The 21,275-nt window shown below is 44.3% G+C and overlaps 1 protein-coding gene across 13 annotated transcripts in view; it reads right to left on the reverse strand.

Moving 5' to 3' along the window:
- The window catches only part of TNIK (TRAF2 and NCK interacting kinase), a 395,669-nt gene that overhangs the window by 70,326 nt on the left and 304,068 nt on the right, over positions 1–21,275 (reverse strand). For 9 of the 13 annotated variants that reach the window (XR_009697107.1, XM_061168322.1, XM_061168319.1 and 6 more), the window contains 3 exons: positions 7,274–7,384; positions 6,213–6,299; positions 4,920–5,108 (listed from right to left, as the gene is read on the reverse strand). Coding sequence is in view for 12 of the 13 variants with exons in the window: in XM_061168322.1 (XP_061024305.1) it covers positions 4,920–5,108; positions 6,213–6,299; positions 7,274–7,384 (387 nt within the window). In the remaining variant the exon portion in view is untranslated. The remainder of the gene's footprint in view (positions 1–4,919; positions 5,109–6,212; positions 6,300–7,273; positions 7,385–21,275) is intronic. The other 4 variants (XM_061168324.1, XM_061168326.1, XM_061168330.1 and 1 more) reach the window with 1 other exon arrangement.

A 21,275-nucleotide genomic window follows, 5' to 3' on the forward strand; every position in this document is an offset into this window, starting at 1 on the left:
ATGCTTAAAATGTAGTCTTGTCAAAGATAAGGCCCTGGAGTACTTTACCAAGATCTAATCAATGATTGCACAAGAAAAGTATAGATCCTCATGTGAATGGACAACTTAAAAGTAAGGAGGCCAATCTTTAGCAGGCTGAGATGGGAAATTAAAAAGTGTGTATCCATCACTGGAGAGAGATAAGTGGAGGAGATGGGAGACGCATGTGAACTGCTCATGTGAAATCCCAACCAGAAACAACAGAGGCAAAACACTTATTCCTTGTGGGCAACAACAGCCTTTGGAGAAAAATAGAAATATGTTGACTACTTCATTTGCAGTTGTAGAGTGCCTACAGTTTCAATGGCGCATTCATATACATGATTGCCCAGGATCCTCCCAACTTTGAGGGAGAAAGTACAGATGGGTAGGCTATACCCCAGGAAGGCTAGGACACTTCAAGGTCACACAGCCTGGAAGTGGAAGAATAAGAACTCAAATGAGCTCTTTCCTTTTTCCTGCCAGGTCTGTTTCACACTAAATCTTAAGAGAGATAAACAGAAACTAAGGAAAGATGGGAACAGAGATGTAAACTCTCTAAATAGTTATATGAGAGCTCATATAAAATAACTCAAATAAAAAGAAAAAAAAGTATCAGTGTAGAGCAGAGAAAACAGGTGGAGAAGGAGTTCTTATATATAGGGATTTCAAAGCCCAGTGAACTGATGGAATATAAAGAGACATCTTGGCCCATCATTTGCTAAATAAAACCATGACCAGATGACTGGCATGTATCACAGAGAAAGAACATGATGAAGTGTTAAAAAAAATGAAAATGCCATCTCATGCAATACTCACAGATAGAACATTCTGTTGCTGCTGCGTGTTGATGAAAATTTAAAAAAATATATTATCAGGCCCCGATAATCACAGCCATTATAAGAAACAGGAATTGGTACCATTATAGGTACATTTCTTTGTACAGGAATCTGTACAAAGAAAAGGTCACTAAAAGAAAAGGAGTATCCATCTTTCAGAAAGAGCCAGTGTGTGTGGGGGGCAATCTTTAAATTTTGCTGATGTTTAATAGTATATCATATTGTTGTTTTTACAGAACAAATCTGACTAAAATGGCAGAGAATTTGAAAGGAGCGAGAATGTCCCCTACTTCTCCTTTTAATGGAGACATTAGTGTTCCTTTCTGGCTGAAATCTGAAAATCAAAGCTAATGTGACATTTAGGACAATGAGAATATTCAGGAAAAGGATAGAGAGAAGAGTTCAACAAGATTTACCAACAATCTAGTGTTTCCATTTGTTCTCACTACATCTGACAAATTAATAAGAGAGGAAATGAGAAACATGATGATGACTTACGTTTTACAAAATGAAGAACAAAAACATGAAGGATGAACCATTATAACAACATTACACTGCTAATGGAAAAAATGTCGATTTGCTATAAGGAAGAGAAATAAGTGGATGGAAAAGTAATCAAAGAAGGAAAACTCAAGATGATGAGAAGGTGTGGTGGTGTTTTAGCTGCTAAGTCCTGTCCGACTCTTGCGACTCCATTGACTGTAGCCTGCCAGGCTCCTCTGTCCATGGGATTCTCCAGGCAAGAATACTGGAGTGGGTTGCCATTTTCTTCTCCAGGGGATCTTCCAGAACCAAGGATCAAACCTGGGTCTCCTGCATTGCAGGCAGATTCTTTACCTACTGAGCTACCAGGGAAGCCCAGAAGTTATAGAGGTGAGTTAAAAACAAATACAGGAGCAGATTACAAAAGAGGCAGCTCTAAGTGGAAGATGGCTGGTTGGTGTCTTCAAAGGCATATGGTACAAAAAAGCTCAGAGCCTCTATCACAGGAGACCATGACATTGTTTCTGCTTCATCCCTGGTGAGGATATTTTCAAATTTATATCCTGGCATTTGGAAAAGAAAATGGTACCTCTTTTTGTACCTCCAAAAGAGAGTTTAACCTGGGTTCTTTTTATTGGTTGATAATTAAAACACTGCTGAGCTAGAAATTCTGTCCATACATAAAGTCTTGAAATGTATTTTACTGTTCGGCTACTTTCAACTTCACCTACCTCCCTACTGTAAGAAAGAAAAGAAATCTGTAAATAAAGCTCTAGAAGAAAAGTTCATACATTGCTGATAGAAGCACTGAAAGATCAAGACAATAAGGATCCTTACAGTCATTTTTTTCCCATTTTAGGAAGTGGGTGTTAAAAAAATGATGAATCAAACTCAGGCAGACAATCATTTGTTTTTACTTGTATACCAGTTGCTACAATCCCCAATTTAGCACTGTCATTCATTCTATCATTGAAATGTTTCATCTTTCTTCTAAAATAGGAACACCCACTCAAAGACTTGGGAACTGCTTCATGAAGAGATAGGTGGTTAGTTGGAAGCTGCATTATGTTAACCACACCCAGGAAGTTAGGATTAAATATAAAATCCGAAAAGAAGGTGACCCTAATGGTAAAGGATCTGACTGTCAATGCAGGAGACGGAAAAGATGCTGGTTTGATCCCTGGGTTGGGAAGATTCTCTGGAGTAGGAAATGGCAACCCACTCCAGTATTCTTGCCTGGGAAATCCCACGGACAGAGGAGCCTGGTGGGCTACAGTCCATGGGACTGCAAAGAGTTGGACACGAGTGAGCACCCAGGCACACACACACATGTCCAAAAGTGCATGAAGCCCGAAAGAAGAATACCAGCTATCAGGAAGCCAGAGACCTTGGAAGATGTCACCCACCAGAGGTGGCCCAGACTTAGGATGGCCTGGGAACCTCACACTGAGAGGACCTGATGACACAGCCATGCTGTTTGCACACCCATTATCTAACTTTTCTTTACACTAGGAGCCTGGCCGAGAAGCACAGGGGAATCAGGAGGTCTAGAAAACTTCCCTGATGATATCTGCAGAGATGCACCCCCAGGAATGCCATGGCCCCTGAAAGCTTGGTGCCCCTGAATTAGTTCTGAATAGAGAGGATAGGCCAGCCAATTTAATGATGAGGACAGATGGCAACGAGAAAACAATGAAGTTAAAATGTTTAAGTGAAAACAAGAATATGCTGAGTAGCGGTGAAAGGAAGGAAGTGGAAACTGCTTCACGTTTCTCCCCCTTTCCTGGTACATTTGTGTATGAGGGAGCTGCCCAGGGGAAAAGAGATTCTGGTATGCTTTACAAGGCATTCCAGTCCTCTCCAGGTGGTGTCTGGAGGGATCTGTAGGTGTCCCTTTCCTAAACTTATGCTTGGGGCTGGGAGCTCTGAAGGACAGGTGGTCATGCATCCAAGAGAGGTCGTTTAGCGATGCAGCACTTCTTGGAGGAGACGAGCTACCTGTATGGATGCATGAGTTCATGCCCCGAGGTCCACGTGGGTCTCTAGGCCCTTTTTACTTGCAGTAATAGACACTGGGGGCTCATCACTTTGGAGATGTTGGGAAAGGACAAATGACTTGGGGTCCTGACTCTGGAGGTGGGCCACATCCTTGGGGGAGAGATCACTTTGTTGATCTCACTGTGGTCCTTGAAGCTCCCTGAGGCTTCAGCTGATCTTCAAGACCAAGTCTAATAGGATAAGCTGTTTCATCTTTCTTCCGTGAGTGATGCTCAAACAGGAGTCCTGATCTGGAATCATTAATTGCTGTAGGTGCTACTGGTATTAACTTAGTAGAGGCTAGTTTTTCAGGCTTCTGAACATCTGCCATGATCAGGAGCTGTGAATCTGCCTTAGCTGAGGGTTTCAGCTTGGCATGGTTTAGCAGTGGAGGAAAGCGGCACATCTTTGCTAGCCAGGAAAAATGTCAGCTGACGTTTAACAGCAGTGATTCTGCTTAACTGGAAGAACAGATGAGTTGTTAAGGGGTTGGTGCTATACCTGTGGGTAGGATCACAAAACTGAATTACTGACCTGGGGGAAAGAGGCAATTCTTACAGACACATAGATAAATACAAATCACATTTACAGACTTTAAGGGAAAGTGATCAAAAATGTTCATTATATTGAACTGAACGATTTTCTCTACAGATTTAGTTTTTAAGTTTTAAAAGAAAAAAGTTACCAGTTTTATAAAAAATAGTACACAATCATAAAGGATTTAAACAAAAAGCTTAAAGAAAAGACTCTGTAGTTTCTACTCCTCATACACAACCATTTTTTATATTAGGACAACATAATTTCAAGTGTTTTCTACAGATGTGTAAGATAGAACAGAAAATAAAAAAACTTATAAAAATAGGGTCTTATGTTAAGAAATCCAGTTCTGGTAATATTGTAGTCTAGATAACTTGAAATAAGCTCTAGCTATAAATATCTGAAGATACTAGGACAAAATGTAAAGTAATATAAATCACTCTTTTGAATGACTAGTTATGCTTACAGGAAAATAAAGGAAATCATTAGGTGCTAACCCTAACCCTTCTTTAGTCTAGTAGTTGAGCAGATGAAGGATCATTCCCATGAAAGTATTTGTAAAAAATATAAATGACCTCCAACCCTGTAAGTGAACCACAACCACAAGTCTGGGACCAACTGTGTCTTCACTGGTATCACAGAAGAAAATAGGATATTAGTGACAATACTAATGATCAGTTTCAGGGTCTAGGTATGGATAGGAAATGATCCTACCTAAAACTCCTTAAGTCTTAAATCACATTCTTCCACTAAAAATTCTCCAGCCACAAACTCAATTGGATTCCAATACAGAAAAAGATTTTCTGCTTCCTGCTGTTACTTACAAAAAAGAACCACAAATGGATTGAGGTGTAGAAATAAGGTTATAATTCTTCCCAAAACAAAGCATGTGCGTCTCACAAAAGTTATTTTCCAGCTTTGTAGTTTAACTCTCTGTTTCTACAGGAGAAACTCATTATGGCCCGTATGCTCAAGGCAGTGTAGGTACAGGCTGCGCTTACTTACCTCCTTGGCCCACGCTGGTTTCTCACTAGGACTCATCCCCTCTTTGTAATGATACAGTGGCTTCTTCTCCACAGGCCTCTGCTCCTGCCGCTGATGCTGAAGAGAAACCAAGTAGTCTCTCTCTTGCTTTAGCTGTCTCTGTAGCCTTTCTGCTTGTCTCTGTTCTTCCAACTGCTTGCGCTTATATTCCTGTCCAGATCAGGAAAGGAGAATAAAGAAAAGGCTACATTACCATAGGGAAACCATTGGCCAGTACCAGGGAAGCATGCAATGGAAGCAAAAGAGATGATAAATAACAAGGGACCTTAATACCAACAAAGCCACAAGAGGACAGGGATGTGCCATGGAGATAAGGCATAGCCTCTGGTTAGCATCTGCACAGAATGTTGCATTTAATGAAAACACTACTGTTTTAATGGCAACCCCTATAGAATAGCACCCTTCACAAAGTGACTTGTCCTCCATGAATTGTAACCAAGAAAATGGCAACAACGAGGACATTTCGTTGGTCAGTGCACAACCCCTGTAAGGAACTATCTACTTCCTGGTTTAGTCATTAAACTATTCAAACATGTACAATTTACAAAACAAAATAAGAACCTAAAGACACTGCCTAAATCATCTTTCATTTTGACAAAACTTGGGCCAACAGAAACCATTAGCAAAAACATGTACAGACTAAAAAAAAAAAAAAAATCACAGTGCCACTGAATAAAAAGTTACACTTAAAAAAAAAAAAGATACACCAAGCAGCTCATTTGGAGAGCAGTGCAATAAGGCTGAAAACAAACAAACAAACAAACAAACAAAAAAACCCCAAAAAACAAGCTTCAAGTGGAAGCTGCCTGAGCAGGGAACACAAAATGTTCTCATCGTGAGGGTAAAACTAATAGTCTGCGAATGAAATATGACTCCAGAGCTGAGTGGTTTCCTACAGATGAGGGATACTCTGCTGTGATTGTATTCCAGCATGTTGCAAATGACTGCGAACATTACTCTGCAATAAACACAGTGGGTCTCAGAAACAGCCTGGACTTGTACTAAGACGGGATTCACGTTGAAGTTTTGCAAATGGCTGGCGTTAATAAAGAATGTGCAACAAGTATATTCAAAGTTGTGACTCGGCACCCTGGGTCAGGAAACTCATTAAGTTTTAGAAGATTTTCCAGGTCCATGAGGCTGGGTGGATCCCCGTTTCCTGACTGGCACGTTAGAGACCACACACACACACACACACACACACACACACGAGATGGACACGGAGCAGACCAGCGGGCTTGGCGTTCCCATTACCAGAAGTAGGGCTTGCTCATGCAGTAGCTGCTGTTGTAAGATCTCTAACTGCCTCTGCTCCTCCTCCAGCTGTCGCCTGATGTACTCCTGGAGAGGCAGGCAGCAGAGAATGCAGAGGAACACAATGAGAGGGAGAGGGAGAGAGAAAGAACCGGTAATTTCAAAGGTGAGAAGAAACTGCCAAGTGAAGTGTGGAAGAAAGGAGGGAAAAAAAAATACCCCAACACCTCTTCACTAAACAGGAAAGATACCCTGCACCACAGCAAAAGCACTTCAGAGCAGTCAAAGGCACAACAGCAGCGGATGGAGACAGCTCATTGCTTTGCTGTGACGATCTGGTTTTGAGAACTGAGCTTTTGCTGGTGTTGTGGTTAAAGTATTATCCATATATTTTTTATTTTTTGGCCACGTGGCATCTTAGTTCCCAGACCAGGGCTCGGACCTGTGCCCCCTGCAGCAGCAGCATGGAGTCTTAACCACTGGGAAGTCCTGAGAACCCAGCTTATTTTAAAACTTTTCATTATAGGCTCCCTCTTTACGGGCTACCTGAAATTAACAAGGCTGTACAGTTCAGAGGCTGCTCGTTGTAAGTGGGGATAAAATAATGGCTGAATGCCGTCGTGAACTGTCTTTGTAAAGGAACCATCCTGCAGTTTCACTGCGCTGTCCAAACATGATTCTAACAGAGAGAAAGGGCCTGCATCGACGGCTCAGAGTCATGGAGACCAGAGCAGCGAGAGTAGGAAAGTGCTTCTGAAGTGATGAAAGAGGAGGACTTGGCTCATTTATCATGCCTCAGTGCTACTCTCAAAGCAGGTGCCCTGGCCTGGGAGAAGCATGAAATCAAGGTGTCAGGGGACTTCGGCTTGGGGAGGAAGCCAGGTTGAATGAGCAGGCTTTGCCCAGGTTGCGCATTTGACTTCTTGAATAGGTGAGAATAGTTGCTGCAGCAAGAGTAAAATCCGGCTTAACCCGAGGAGACCTAAGAGAAGGTGACCCAGAGGCGGCTGGCGCTGTGTTCACGCGGGGCCGTCGGCAGGGCTCCCAGGTCCCCGCGGTACCTGCTCATGCTCTGCGCGCCTCCTCTCCTCTTCCCGCCGCATCTGCTCCTCATAGTGCCTGCGCTGCTCCCTCTCTTGCTGTTTCCGCAGCTCCTTCTCTCGCCTTTGTTGCTGTGGGGGAAAAGCAGACGACCATGAAGGAAATCAGCAGGGAGAGCTGCAGAACTGTGGACGTGACTGACTGTCCGCGAGATGCCTGCACGCCTGAGGGCCTCTCACCTGTGCTATCTGGGGACACACGGGTCAGGATGGGGTGACAGCAATTCAGTATTTATCACACAGATGAGCTCCCCAGGTTTATCCGTCTCCCAAGAAGTTCCCGTTCAGAGCTTCCTCCCAGTTGGCTGATGGGGGTTTTCAAATCAGGGGTGGGTAACACAGATGGATAGCTTCCCTGGTGGTTCAGTGGTAAAGAATCTGCCCGTCAATGCAGGAGACGTGGGTTCAACCCCTGGGTGGGGAAGACCCCCTGGAGAAGGAAATGGCAAGCCACTCCGGTATTCTTGGCTGGGAAATCCAATGGACAGAGAAGGCAGGTGGGCTGCTGTCCATGGGGTCACTAAGAGTCAGATATGACTTAGCAGCTGAACACCACCACCACTGATGTATAATAAATTAGTCAGTATATATCATCAAGCTGTAAGATTCTACAGACTTTAAAGCACATTCACAGTGCAAATGCTATTCAATGTTTTTCACACCTTGTAGGGCATAAATGGAGAAGGCAATGGCACCCCACTCCAGTACTCTTGCCTGGAGAATCCCAGGGACGGCGGAGCCTGGTGGGCTGCCGTCTATGGGGTCGCACAGAGTCGGACACGACTGAGGCAACGCAGCAGCAGCAGGGCATAAATGGGGCTTCGCTGATGGCTCCGATGGTAAAGAAACTGCCTGTAATGTAGAAGACCTGCGTTCAGTTCTTGGGTTGGGAAGCTTCCCTGGAGAAGGGAATGGCAACCCACTCCAGCATTCTTGCCTGGAAAATTCCACGGACAGAGGAGCTTGGCGGGTTACAGTCCATGGGATTGTAAAAGTTGGGCATGACTGACTTAGAGACGAAACCCCCAGGGCATATACAGATGAAGACAGTAAAAACCAGAGAAGTGAAATGACATGTTCAAGGCTACACAGTAATGATGGCTGAGGGTGCAACAGAATCCAGACTCCCGACTAGGCCATTCCCCCTTCTAATACACCATGTTGTCTTTCTTTTCTGGAGTGTTCACAAGTAAGTGTCAATTTCAACTTGTCAGACTGTGAGCTCAGGAACCATCATCTCATACAATCACCGTACCTCTGAAAGTGACACTGTGGCAAGCACCTTTCATACTTTATCTTATTTAATTTTCACAAAAACTTTCTGAGATAGATACTATAGTACTATTATCCCCCATTAAATGAGAAAACAGAGGCATGGAGAGATTAAGTAGTTGTTCAAGGTCATACTCATATGCAAGGTCATAATGAGTAAATGGTAAAGCTTGATTTGAAAGCCTGACAACATGACTCCAGTCTGAACTCCATCAGTACAGAAGATGAAGAGGCAACAGGAGTGACAGATCATAATTAATCCAGCTCTTCATTATACTCTCAGTAAAAGAGAACATCTTAGGAGTAGTGACAGCAGCCAAGGTTTCTCAGTCAGGGATGGTACCATTCCCCAATCCCTGGAGCATGTGGCATGTGCAGGGGCATGTAGAAGATTTTCTGGTTGTTCCAGTGTCTGCGGGGTCATGACTGGCATTTAGCCAGGGATGCTAAACACCCCACAATGTGTGGGACACACATACGTTACAAAAGTATTTTCCCTGACCACATGCCTTTGGAGAAATACTGAAGTCTCCTTGGGTAGGAGCCCAGTACTGACATTAGGATTTCTTCTTCCTCAGATATGGGGTTTCGAGGGGCTGACCAGAGAGGCTCTTTCCTTGTAACAGTCTCAACAGCACTTGGCTGAAGAAACATGAGTATCCAAGATAAGATGGACTGTGACTGTATCACATTGATGAGCTGGCTCTAAAATACCTGGAAAATAGCTCTCTACTACAAAAACTTTGTTCCAGCCCCAGCTAAGCCAATGACAGATATTCAAAGCTTCCCAAAGAAGCCCCTTCTTGGCACATGCAATCCTCTAGACCTGCTCTCTTCCAATAACCTCCAAGGATCATTTGAGACTCAATGTCTATCACTTCCAGAACAAGAGTTGCTTGTCCATCTTAGACAGTAGGTGATGGGGAGCTTCTAGAAGACTACAGGTACATGCCATCAAATGTCTTGACCAGATCTGCATTTTCAAAAAGGCTCCTACCTGCCTCGAAATGGGCAGGACCAGAAGCTGAGAATGCAATGTGTGGCCATTCAGTGGGTCCAGGGCACCCACGAGCTAAGCAAAGGCAGCCAGAGAGTCCATGTTTGTTATCGCTGCTGAGACACAGGCAAAAGGAAGAAAAACTAAAAAAACTGTCTGGATTTCCAGTCAGTGCAAGGACTGTAGTGGACGTCAACTTAGAAGAAGAAATTAGAATTAGGCAAAAAGAAAATGGGCAGAATTTGGTGACTGTGGGGCGTGTGAGGCTGAGTGGTGAGTCAATTTCTGGCCCAGGAGCATGGCAGATGGTGTGATACAGAAGTTTAGGGAAGGGATGAGGCATGTGCTGGGGAATAGAAACGAGTTAAGTTCCAGACAAGTGATTATTTGTTTTATGGAAAAATAATACAGGAGGATGGGAGTAGAAAACATCATCATATGAACTGACTGAATAATTCGGATTAAAGACCCAAAACAGAGATATTTCCAACACTTAACCAAAGTGAATCAATGCCAGCACAGAGAATAAAATAATTATGTGTACAGATCTGGCTCCTGGCAGGAAACAGCCCTAATTTAGCTAACATTTCAAGCTTTTTTTTACTCCTACCATCAGTCTCTTTCTTGAGGAAAAAAATATAATCAAGGCTTTTGATGATTTAGTAGATTTTTCTGTGAGGGATGTGTACATTTCCAACCCCCTTTTTAGGAATCGATACTGTTTGATAATGACATGCCACTCAGGTCCCTATGCAAGGTGTACACAGTATTGATTGCAACTCAGGAGGGTCTGAGCTTCCCGAACGCTCTGTAGTTTCTAAGAAAGACACTCGAAAGTGACTAATAATTAATAATGATCTCATCTGGCTCAGTCACCGCTAAGGCATGGAGGCCTCTGCCAGGGCTTCGGCTCCCGCAGTGAGACTGGAAAAACAAATCACTTCTCCAACCTTCCGAAGGCACTGTGCCAATTCCAGCTGCCATGCCTCAATGTTAACGCCTTTCCAGGAAAAATGTTTGTGCTCTCTCCTCCTGGCTGAGGGACGCTTTGAGGGGACACACCAACACAGGTCCAAGAAAGACCAAGTCCCTGGCCTCCAGCAGACAGCTTTACAAAGATCTGAGGATTCTTGCTGGAAGCAGCAATTGAGGGCAAGGCCTGTGTGTGATCCCCACTGGACTGCCCAGCCCCTCACCGGGGGCCTGGCACCTGGCCAGTACAGAGATTTTGTTGAACTGAACCAAGTATGAAACTCAGGGCAAAAGAAGACAGTACAGTATCATTTGGTGGCCCAGTGGTAAAGAATCTGCCTGCATGACTTAGCACGCATGCACACCAATGCAGGAGATTCAGGTTCGATCCCTGGGTTGGGAAAATCCTCTGGAGAAGGAAATGGCAATCCACTCCAGTATTCCAGAGAAATCCCGTAGACAGAGGAGCCTGGTGGGCTACAGCCCATAGGTGCAAAGAGTCGGACGAGACCGAGCAACTAAACAACAACAATAATAGTACCATCTTAATTTGGGGAGGGATTTCTATTCTTATCAATACTTATAGTTAAGAGCACACTGTGCCTTTTCTTATGGTTATTTGAGATGTCTCAACTACTCCACAATATAGATTGTGGACAGGGTCTCTGATGTACTCTGGTTTTTACCTCCTACTATATCCCATAAAAGGTCTGATACCATTGATGTCTGTTGTCTTACATACTATAGATGAAGCAGCAAGAGAAAAAAGGCTCCCAGAACCTCAGGCCACTCCTTCACCCTTTGATGCCCTCCTGGGCCAGAATATTCTTTTATGCTGAGTATAGGCAAGGCTTGGAATGCTTTTCTAAAAAGAGCCACCCATGATGGGCACTGGCATGGGATTTATTTTCCATCCTAGAGAAAGGAAGAAAAATAAAATAAGAGAGTAAGACTCAGGGAATCAAATTGAAGCTTAGAGAAATATACTGTTCCATGTCACACAACTGGAAAATGGTGGCACCTCCAAGCAAGCCCAAGGTTGTCTCACTCCACATCCTTTCCACTCTACACCCTACTATCTCCTGATCCCTAGTACCTGAAAGAATACTCTATCCATTGGAGATGTATCCAATCCAGGTAGGCTATCTCACTGCTTTTTTTCTGCTTACTGAATGTTCAGGTCGAATCTGAGTTTGATTCCTATGACATTCTGGTAGATTTGGGGAAAACACGATGCCTTTGTGTACATGTTTTGGGACCTTCTATCTTTTACACGTATCATGTTTCCCATTATACAGACTCAGACGTAACATCCACATTTGAGAATTAATATCCCATAGCTGCAAAGAGACAGATCATTGTGGGGAAGAGAGTAGTTATGAGAGGCCACAGGACTTGGGAGAAGGAATGCTGGATCAGAAATAGGAAGACTAGAATCCAGTCCTGCTCTGCCACTGATATTAATGCAAACCCTGCAGACCACCCAGTCACAGTAAATATTTGTTTAACGAATGAGTGAATGCTATATGACCTTGAGTGCATCACCTTAACCCACATCATCAATGAGGGGGCAGATTAGGTGATCATACACGTCTGTTCATTCAAAGAGTCTAAGCAAGAATGTGCTACACTGCAAAGCAAAAACTGACTAATTCAGAATGAGAAGTGAGGCAAAGCAGAATTCTGCCTGATCTTGGAGACCTCCACTCTTTTCATCCTGGGTGACCCCCTGGAAGTGGTGAGAGGGGACCCTACTGACTGTGGAAGACCAGAGGCGACCTCCAGAGGACAGCAGAGCAGCCAGTGCAGGATCAAGTCTGGCTCCTTGGGAAGTACCTCAAACCATTCCCTCGACACAGGGCTCTCGGTTCAAAGACACTCAAAGTGAAAGGCTCCAGCGTGGTCTTTTGAGTTGACCGCAGGGCATACATGCCCCCTCGTTTAAATAGGATTGTTCTGTGTAAACTTGGGCAGGAGCAGTATTTGTGATGAGAGGGATCAAGCTTCTGGGCATTCCACTTGCCCACTTCAACATTTGTGAACGTTGCCATTTTGGAAAGACCACTGCATACCATCCACTGCAGGGGAAAAGGCCTGATTCCTTGCAACTGCCTCTGGGATTCCAAACCTTTTTTTATAGGGCAGTTGTGAGAGTGATGGTGAAGTAGTCTGCCAACTCTGAATTCAATATACAAAAAAAGTAATCGGAATCACAACAAAGAATAATAATTATTCACGGTAAGAACAAATGATTTCATAGACCCTCCTATGATGCCAGGCACTGTCCTAAGCTCTTCACTCATAGCCACTCATTTAGTTCTCACCACAACCTTTTAGGCACATACTACCATCATTATCCCCACTTGACAGATAAGGAAACCGAGGCACACACAGGCCAATGTTTTGCCCAAGCTCACTCAGCTTGTAGTGCAAAGCTAGGTCTACACTCTGCATCTGGCTCTTTGAGATGCTGCCTCTATGGATCTGAAAGACATCTATGGTGAAGACACCTACATATGCAAAGTGAAGGATGTTGGTTGTATGAATGGTTTCTCAAGTGGCCATTTTCCATCTTTTCCTCACAGAAACAGCAATCAGAGAACCATTGGGAAAACTAGTCAACTAGACATACCTGATTCTTTTCTTTTTATATCTACTGAGTGAGTGAGTGAAGTTGCTCAGTCGTGTCCGACTCTTTGCAACTCATGGACTGCAGCCTACCAGGCTCCTCAGTCCATGGGATTTTCCAGGCAAGAGTACTGGAGTGGATTGCCATTTCCTTCTCCAGAGGATCTTCCCGACCCAGGGATCAAACCCGGGTCTCCCACATTGCAGGCACATGCTTTACTGTCTGAGCCACCAGGGAAATCTTATATCTACTATACACTATTAAAGATAAACCATCCAACCTACTCATTTACAACTTTCCTGGAAGATTAACAGCCTACATGAAACTCTTCCTTTCACTCCCCAGCCAGCTTTTGATCAGTAGGCAGCCTCATAGCTAAACACCGTATGAGCATATATGCACCAAACTGGTCTTCAAGCATGTAGAATTAGAATGGAGAATCAAGGTTCTAAGCACATTGAGCTTTGATAAGGCTTCACAAAGAATTCTGGTACTGCCTCTTTGGATGCTGGTCAGTGTGATTATTTCAGGAGCTCCTATTACCTTTGAGCTGCAGTTTCTTTGGGGAAACTCTCTACTTGGGTTTTCCTGGGTTTCATATAGGGGAACAAGATGGCCCAGTGGACATCCTGGGTACCTATGACTCTGTAGGTTAGTGTACAAGTCAAGTGCAGATGTAACTCTCAAATTTCTGCTGCAATCATCATTCTGAAGACTTAACATGAGACTCTCATATTGAAGCCTATGAAAAGAAGCCCATTATACACCAGTTTATTAATACAATGTCTGTAGAGAGGGTCACTGCTGCTCATCTGGGATGCTGGTGAATGTGCTAAATTATATCATAGGGAGAAAGGTTGCAGGAACTGGTGATATTTGGGCAAGATGGCAACTACTATTGCCTTCAACATTTCTGGGGCTGATGTGGAAGGCATTTGAGTTCTATTTGGTATAATCTGTTTTAATGCAGGGATAGCACAAGGATTTGAATCAATAACAGAATACATTTTCTAACAGTAGGAGTTGTTCAAAAATAGAAGAGGCCACTTCAAGCCTCTGAAAATAAAAGCAGAGATGATACACTAGACAGGCTAAATGACTGTGATGAATACTGTCAAAGGGACTCTTGCTTTGAGAGAAGAACTGGCTTAGACCACTTTTGAGGGTCTTCATGTTCCCCAACCTCTCTGAGTCTTTGAAACTGCTCATTGACTGAAGAAAACAAGAGTGAAATGAAAACAATTGGATTTACACGTCATATGATATAATACTTTCTGTGAAACTATTTTGTCATAGTTGTATGATTGGGAACAACTAAGAATAACGATTGTGAAACACAAGAGATGCAAAGTAGATTTAAGAGAGATTCCATGAAGACCCTGGACAACGCAAGGCTGCCATAACGTCCATTCCTCACTGTGGCTTAAAAGCAATGCCTACCATCCCTCTAAGTTGCCCTAGCTATACCAAGGGCCGGAAACTGCTTAAACTGCAGTTTCTCCCCCCACCCCCCACCCCCCGGTATGAAATGCTATGGTTTCCCCTGGTGGCTCAGCAGTAAAGAATCTGCCTGTCATGCAGAAGACACAGGAGACGTAGGTTTGATCCCAGGCTCGGGAAGATCCCCTGGCGAAGGGTATGTCAACCCACTCCAGTATTCTCGCTTGGAGAATCCCATGGACAGAGGAGCTTGACAGGCTATAGTCTATAGAGTTGCAAAGAGCTGGACATGACTTAAGCAACTGACCACACATGAAATGTTGTAACTATTAAGTATTACATATCCTTCCCATTCCTTGAAAATGTAGGCAGAAGTCTGAGCAAAAGGATTTCAAATATTAGTAGCATTTTAAGCTGCAGACCAGAAATGGCAGCCCGACTTCCTGCCCTGGTCAGGCAACCCCTCCCATCACAGGACCTAGGTGACAAAGCAGACAAACCCAGACGGCTGCAAACATAGCAAGCAAGTCAGAATCGGGAACCATTCTGGGCTCCATCGGAAAGTAGGGTTTCCTGCACTCATTCCCACAGTGTCCCGAAGCACATGCCTGAATGACACGCCCGTGTGATGCAGGAGCCCGTCAGAGGCCGTGGGCAGGCCCCGCCCCAGGCAGTAAGCATCCACTTTGCCAGCCTGACTCCCAGCTGTTTCAGAATTTCTGTTCAGTTTGTGAAATAACAGGGCAAAAGCCCAGCTAGAAAGCGTTCAATCTTCATGCCGATGCTCACAGCGTCCAGGAAGAAAGGGCTGCTCTGCCCCCCAGCCGCGGCTGTGACTTGCAGCCCTCATCAGGGTGCCTACAGCTCATGATTAAGTGAATTAAACAGTGCCAGCGAGTTAACACTGCAGGTCCCGAAATGGGAGACTTATTCTTGCTCACGGTGCTTTTTTCTGGTGGAGGGCCTGGGATTGTGACCTGTGGGTGGGAATGCAGCAATCCCTGTCTCCTGCCTGCTCCGGCCACAGTGGGCTGTGAGCCCTTACCCGGAAGAGAGATGACTCAGAGCAGCCATAGTAGGCAGATAGCTGATGGGAAAGAAAACCATCCCCTTATATGGGCAACTCTTTTTTTGATTATTCATTCAGGTACTTACTTGGTGCTAGGGACTGTTCTAAGTGCTTTGTACGCAGTACCTCATTTAACCCTCAAAACTGTTACTGTCCCATTTTACAAATGTGCAAGGCTTCCCTGGGAGCTCAGTGGTAAAGAATATGCCTGCAATGCAGGAGATACAAGAGATCTGGGTTCGATCCTTGGGAAGGGAAGATCCTCTGGAGGAGGAAATAGCAACCCACTTCAGTATTCTTGCCTGGAGAACTCCATGGACAGAGGAGTCTGGTAGGCTACAGTCCATGGGGTCGCAAAGAGTTTGACATGACTGAGTGACTAAACAACTACATAAAGGTGCAAAGTGAGGCATAAAGAAGTCATGTCTTGCCCAATAACACAAAAGTATTAAGTGGCAGAGCCAGGATTCAAACCCAGGCAAACCCTCTCTCTCGCTTTTCTTTCTCTTTTTTTTTTTTTGATGTGGGCCATTTTTAAAGTCTTTATTGAATTTGTTATGATATTGCTTCTGTTTTATGTTTTGACTTTTTGGTCCTGAGGCATGTGGGATCTTACCTCCCTGACCAGGTATTGAACCTGTACCCCCTGCATTGGAAGGCGAAGTCTCAACTACTGGACCGCCAGTGAAGTACCCCGGGGTAATTTCTTACTATTTCCTTGACAGTCCTGTTTCTTTCTTTCTAGCAACAGGGTCCCTCCCAAAGTGCTGTGTCCCTGGGGCCCAGAAGCTTACTATTCAAGCATCACCACATCTCTACCTCTTCAGGTGTTTTGTTTAGGTACCGGTAGGAGGTAAGACCTGGTGCAGTCACTGGTGGCAACGATGGGATCATAATTACACAGTGTTGGAAGTGACAGAAAGAAAGACTGATGAGAATCCATCAGAAAGCAGAGTTTCCCCAGGAGAAGGTTCTCTGACACTTGGCTAGGAAGGAGACCTTCCAAGGTGACAGCTGAGCCTGCAAGATGAGGAGCACCAGGAGGAAGAGAATGGGCTGTGTGCTGGCACTGGGCATCCAGGACGGCCAGCTACGTTAACAGCAGAGGCAGACCCTGGCCAGGCAACAACAAGAGGGGTGCGCTCAGAGAAGCCCTCAAAAAGGGATGGAAAAGTAAATGGGGAAGGTATGTTAGAGAATGAAGGATGACAGGCAATGGAAAATGCTATTCAGAAAACCCTTAAAACCAAACAAAAAAAAATAACAACTCGAAATCACCAGTTGCAAAATGACAATAAAATATTCACCCAACAATGTCAATCTGTTCTTCTGTCAGGCATCGTGCCAACCCTTCTGTACCTATGATTCCAGCTACCTCTCAACAATCTTGCCAAGTTAATAGTATATCAATTGTGTATATAAAGAAGCTGAGGGTCAGAGAGGGCAAGTAATTTGCCCAAGGTCACACAGCTAGAATGAAATCTTGGTCTCCACAGCTTCAAAGCCAGCATACTTTGCCCCTACACTAATCTGCTAGCCAGTCAGTTAAAAACTGGATAATTTTTTTTTTCCTCTTAACATAACCAAATCATTCCTAGTATTATAACAAATATTCCTTCCAATGTATGAATAAAAGTTTACCTGTTGGTACATTTATTTTAATAAACTCCAGAAGGTTTTACTGCTGCACATAAAAGAGTACACTTTTGGAAATTATATCTCAGTCTTCAGCCAAAGGCATGCACACCAGTTATACTAACAGCTAACATTTATTGAATAAGTGCTAAGTGTTGCTGCTATTCTAGACTCATTTAGTCTTTACAATAGGCCTGAGAGGCAAATGCTATTGTTATTTCTAGTTTTACAGGCAAGGAAACGGAAAGGCATAGGAAAAGTTCAAGAACTTACATCTAATACGGAAGCCAATGTCAGCCGAAATGCTCTCCTCAAAGAAGTTCCCCTGGGCAGGATTGTTGCTCACTGACTCTTAAAGAGACATGTAACTTCCCCCTGGTTCTCCTTCCCTCTTTTTGGTCTGAAAGCATCTGGGCGAAACTACTTAGGTCCCAGAGAGTAACCTTTCCCACCAGTGGCTTTCCTGGACTGGGGCTGCAGCTGCCACAGCTTCTGTGAGGCTGGCCGAGTCACCGGAGTGAACGCGAATACTGAGAGAGGATGTGAGCAAATCTGAGCACAATGGACGAGCAGGTGATTATGACAGGTTCTCCGAATGGAAGCATGAGACGTTGCCTGTTAGCCACGTGTAACCTGGATCTGACGAGTCCATCGAGTGTGAGATCTGTCTAGCTTTTGCGTGTGTGCTCAGTCACTTCAGTCATGTCCGACTCTTTGCGACCCCATGGACTGTGGTCCGCCAGGCTCCCCGTTCATGAGGTTCTCCAGGCAAGAATACTGGAGTGGGTAGCCATGCCCTCCTTCAGGGAATCTTCCTGACTCTTGCTGGTTGATAAAGCCAAGTCTTTCACGACCATTCTCCTGGTGAATCCTCACAACAGGTTTGGTGGTGGGAATACACTTTGTTAGAAGCCTCCCTGTAGAGCTCAGTAAGCTTTGCGGGGACCAGAGAGTTGCCTGGGTAAGCAGGTGGCACACGGTGGCCCAAATCCAGACCTTCTGTCTTGCCGAGCAGGTTGCTTCCCTTGCCCCAAAGCAGAGAGGAACCGGCTGTGTTTTCAAGAAAGTATTACACCAAAACTATATTTTGGATGTCCTATTTGTCACTGAAATGAAGAGATGCTGCTGGCTCACTCCTTTGGTCAGCATTCTGCAGAGCTGGCCCTATAACTCTATTCTCCACTTGAATATTTGGTTTTCTTTGCAACAACATCAAACCTACATCTTCATTAGTCTTCTGTGCTCAATGCTCCAGCTCTACTTTAGTTCTCAGAGAATTTAGTTCCCAGACTCTCATCCTCTCAATGTCTACTTCCATGACCATAAACCAGTAACTCCCATTTTTCTCCCCATTCTTCTATGGCTCTCTATATATAATCCAATTGCATCTTTGGTATCGCCACGGGCTGCCCCATACGTATCTGTTTTTAAAATTTTTTATTTACTTATTTGTTTATTTTTGGCTGTGCAGGAGCTTCGTTGCTGCATGGGCTTTTCTCCAGTTACAGCGAGTCGGGGCTAGGCCAGTCTGTAGTTGTGATGAGCAGGCTTCTCATTGTGGTGGCTTTTCTTATTGTGGAGCACAGGCTCTAGGGCGCACAGGCTTCAGTAGTTGTGGCGTGTGAGCTCAGCAGTTGCAGTTCTCAGGCTCTAGAGCACAGGCTCAATAGTTGTGGCACGGGCTTAGTTGTTCTGCAACAAGTGGGATCCTCCTGGACCAGGGAGCAAAGCTGTGTTTCCCACATGGGTAGTGGATTCTTTACCATTGAGCCACCAGGAAGGCCCGGATGCATCTTTAACTTACTGGTGTAACTGGTAAGTTAACTGGTGTAACTTTAAGTTAATTGGTGTAACTTACTACATTCCAAACCGATCTCATCCTTTGCACCCAAACCTGGTCCTCCATTTGAATGCTCTAGCCTGACACTGGGGAACCTTCTGTGACCACCGCCCTCCTTCATGGAAGACATCTGATCAACCACCACGTCCTGCATGATCTATACGCTCCATCTCTCTCAAATACGCCCATCTCCATCTCCATCTCCACCTTCCACCCTCCTCCACCTCTCCATCTCCTTCCTCCATCTCTACCCAACCACCATCCACCTTAAAGCACCACCCTCTCTGGCCTGGGCTAACCAGTCTCTCCTGTCCACTGCTGCTTCTTTCCAATCACTTTCCTTGTAGCAGCTGAAGTTTCACCTTTAAAATGCAGATCTGATTACATCCCCTTGGTTGAAATACGTCAACGACTTCCCACTATTCTTAGAGCAAAATATGACGTTCCTTAACCAAGCTTATGAAGCCCAGCAACACGATGCCTTGGCTTCCCTCCCTAGCATCCCTGCATGCCCCTCACTGCCTTTGGCTGGATACTGACCAACAGGCCTCCACGCCAGTCTAGGCTCCCACCCCCACAGCCTGCTCCCTTATCACACTATTCTTTTCTACCATAGTAATCTGGCAATGGTCATGAATGGTTAGTTGGATGATTATTTGCCTAATGCCAGTCTCCCTCACAGATCGCATCTATACAAGGGCAGGCCATTCCCAATGACCAGCATGGTTGTCTGTACAGTGGAGCTAAGCATTCACTAAATTCACTATTAAAATTAGTGCCTATTCCTATAGGCAGTCACTTGAATTAAAAAGGTTTTAATTCAACTGCATGCTTAAACAAACATTTGAGCCTAGAGTCCCTAAAAGCCCCATACTGTGTGCTTAGTCACTCAGTCATGTCCGACTCTCTGTGACCCCACGGATTGTAGCCCACCAGGCTCCTCTGTCCATAGGGATTCTCCAGGCAAGAATACTGGAGTGGATTGCCATGCCCTCCTCCAGGGGATCTTCCCAACCCAGGAACTGAACCCAGGTCTCCCGCATTGCAAGTGGTTTCTTTACTGTCTGAGCCACCAGGTAAGCCCTAAAAGCCTCAGGCACTCATAATAAAATGTTAGAGGCTTATAGGGAATTTTAGACTCCAGGCTCTCATTTCGTATGTCAGTGCCCATTTATGACTGGACAATGAGATATTTGTTGTATTACAATTTTTTTTTCTGGTGATGGAACCAAAGTGATATAATATCTTCCAGCTTGTTTTTATAACTGGTTGATGGCACTATGGCCTTGAGGCACCAAATGAGATCTAGGTGGCTTAAAGATTAAAACTTACTACCAAATTATGAAAATAAATTGATTTTATCTTAAAGTTAACAATAAGAAATAAATAAATAAAATAAAACTTATTATCATGGAGCAGGTTGGTGCTCCTGGGGTCAGGGTCATTCATTTCTGTGACTGAAAGATACTCTCCCCAGAATGAGGGTACAGAGGGCTCTCAGCAAGTTGAAAAATACATATAGTAAATATGAATATTATTTAAAAACTCTTGAGAAGAATCAAGCATCGCAAATCATCTTTCCAAAGTTAGTCTGAAAAGATGACCAAAGTAGGCACCCCAATACCTCAAGGTCCTGATTCCCGGACTCTGACTCTATGAAAAGCTTTTCATTGTCTAAGCCAGGAGTCAGAAATTTTTATTGAACTGAGTAAAGATAGAGGAAGCCCTCCATGTGCTTTTTCTCTTTATTGATGGGCTCATTCAGCTTAGCTAGGTTTAATCAGATTCCTGGAAGTTAGTTATAAATTGCACTTTATTATTGGTCAAAGAGGAGCTGTGTGCCTACCATTTAACTGGCCTGAAGCCACATCCTTTTCATGAAGCTGATAAATGACCACAATTCAGTGTACAGTCAAAGTCCTTCTAACAATACACAGATCCTGATTTAGAACCTAGCCAGAACCACATGCTTACCTATAAATAGCAAAGGACAGGCAGGGATTCCTTAGAAACCTCTGGTCAGAGGTGACATTTGAAATCACTGTAAAAGTCGAAGGGTACAACCTACACAGCCTCATGTCACCAAAGGGTTGTCTGTGTGCTTGCTCA

Source organism: Dama dama, chromosome 19 (assembly GCF_033118175.1).
Source record: "Dama dama isolate Ldn47 chromosome 19, ASM3311817v1, whole genome shotgun sequence".
Taxonomy (NCBI): Eukaryota; Metazoa; Chordata; class Mammalia; order Artiodactyla; family Cervidae; genus Dama; species Dama dama.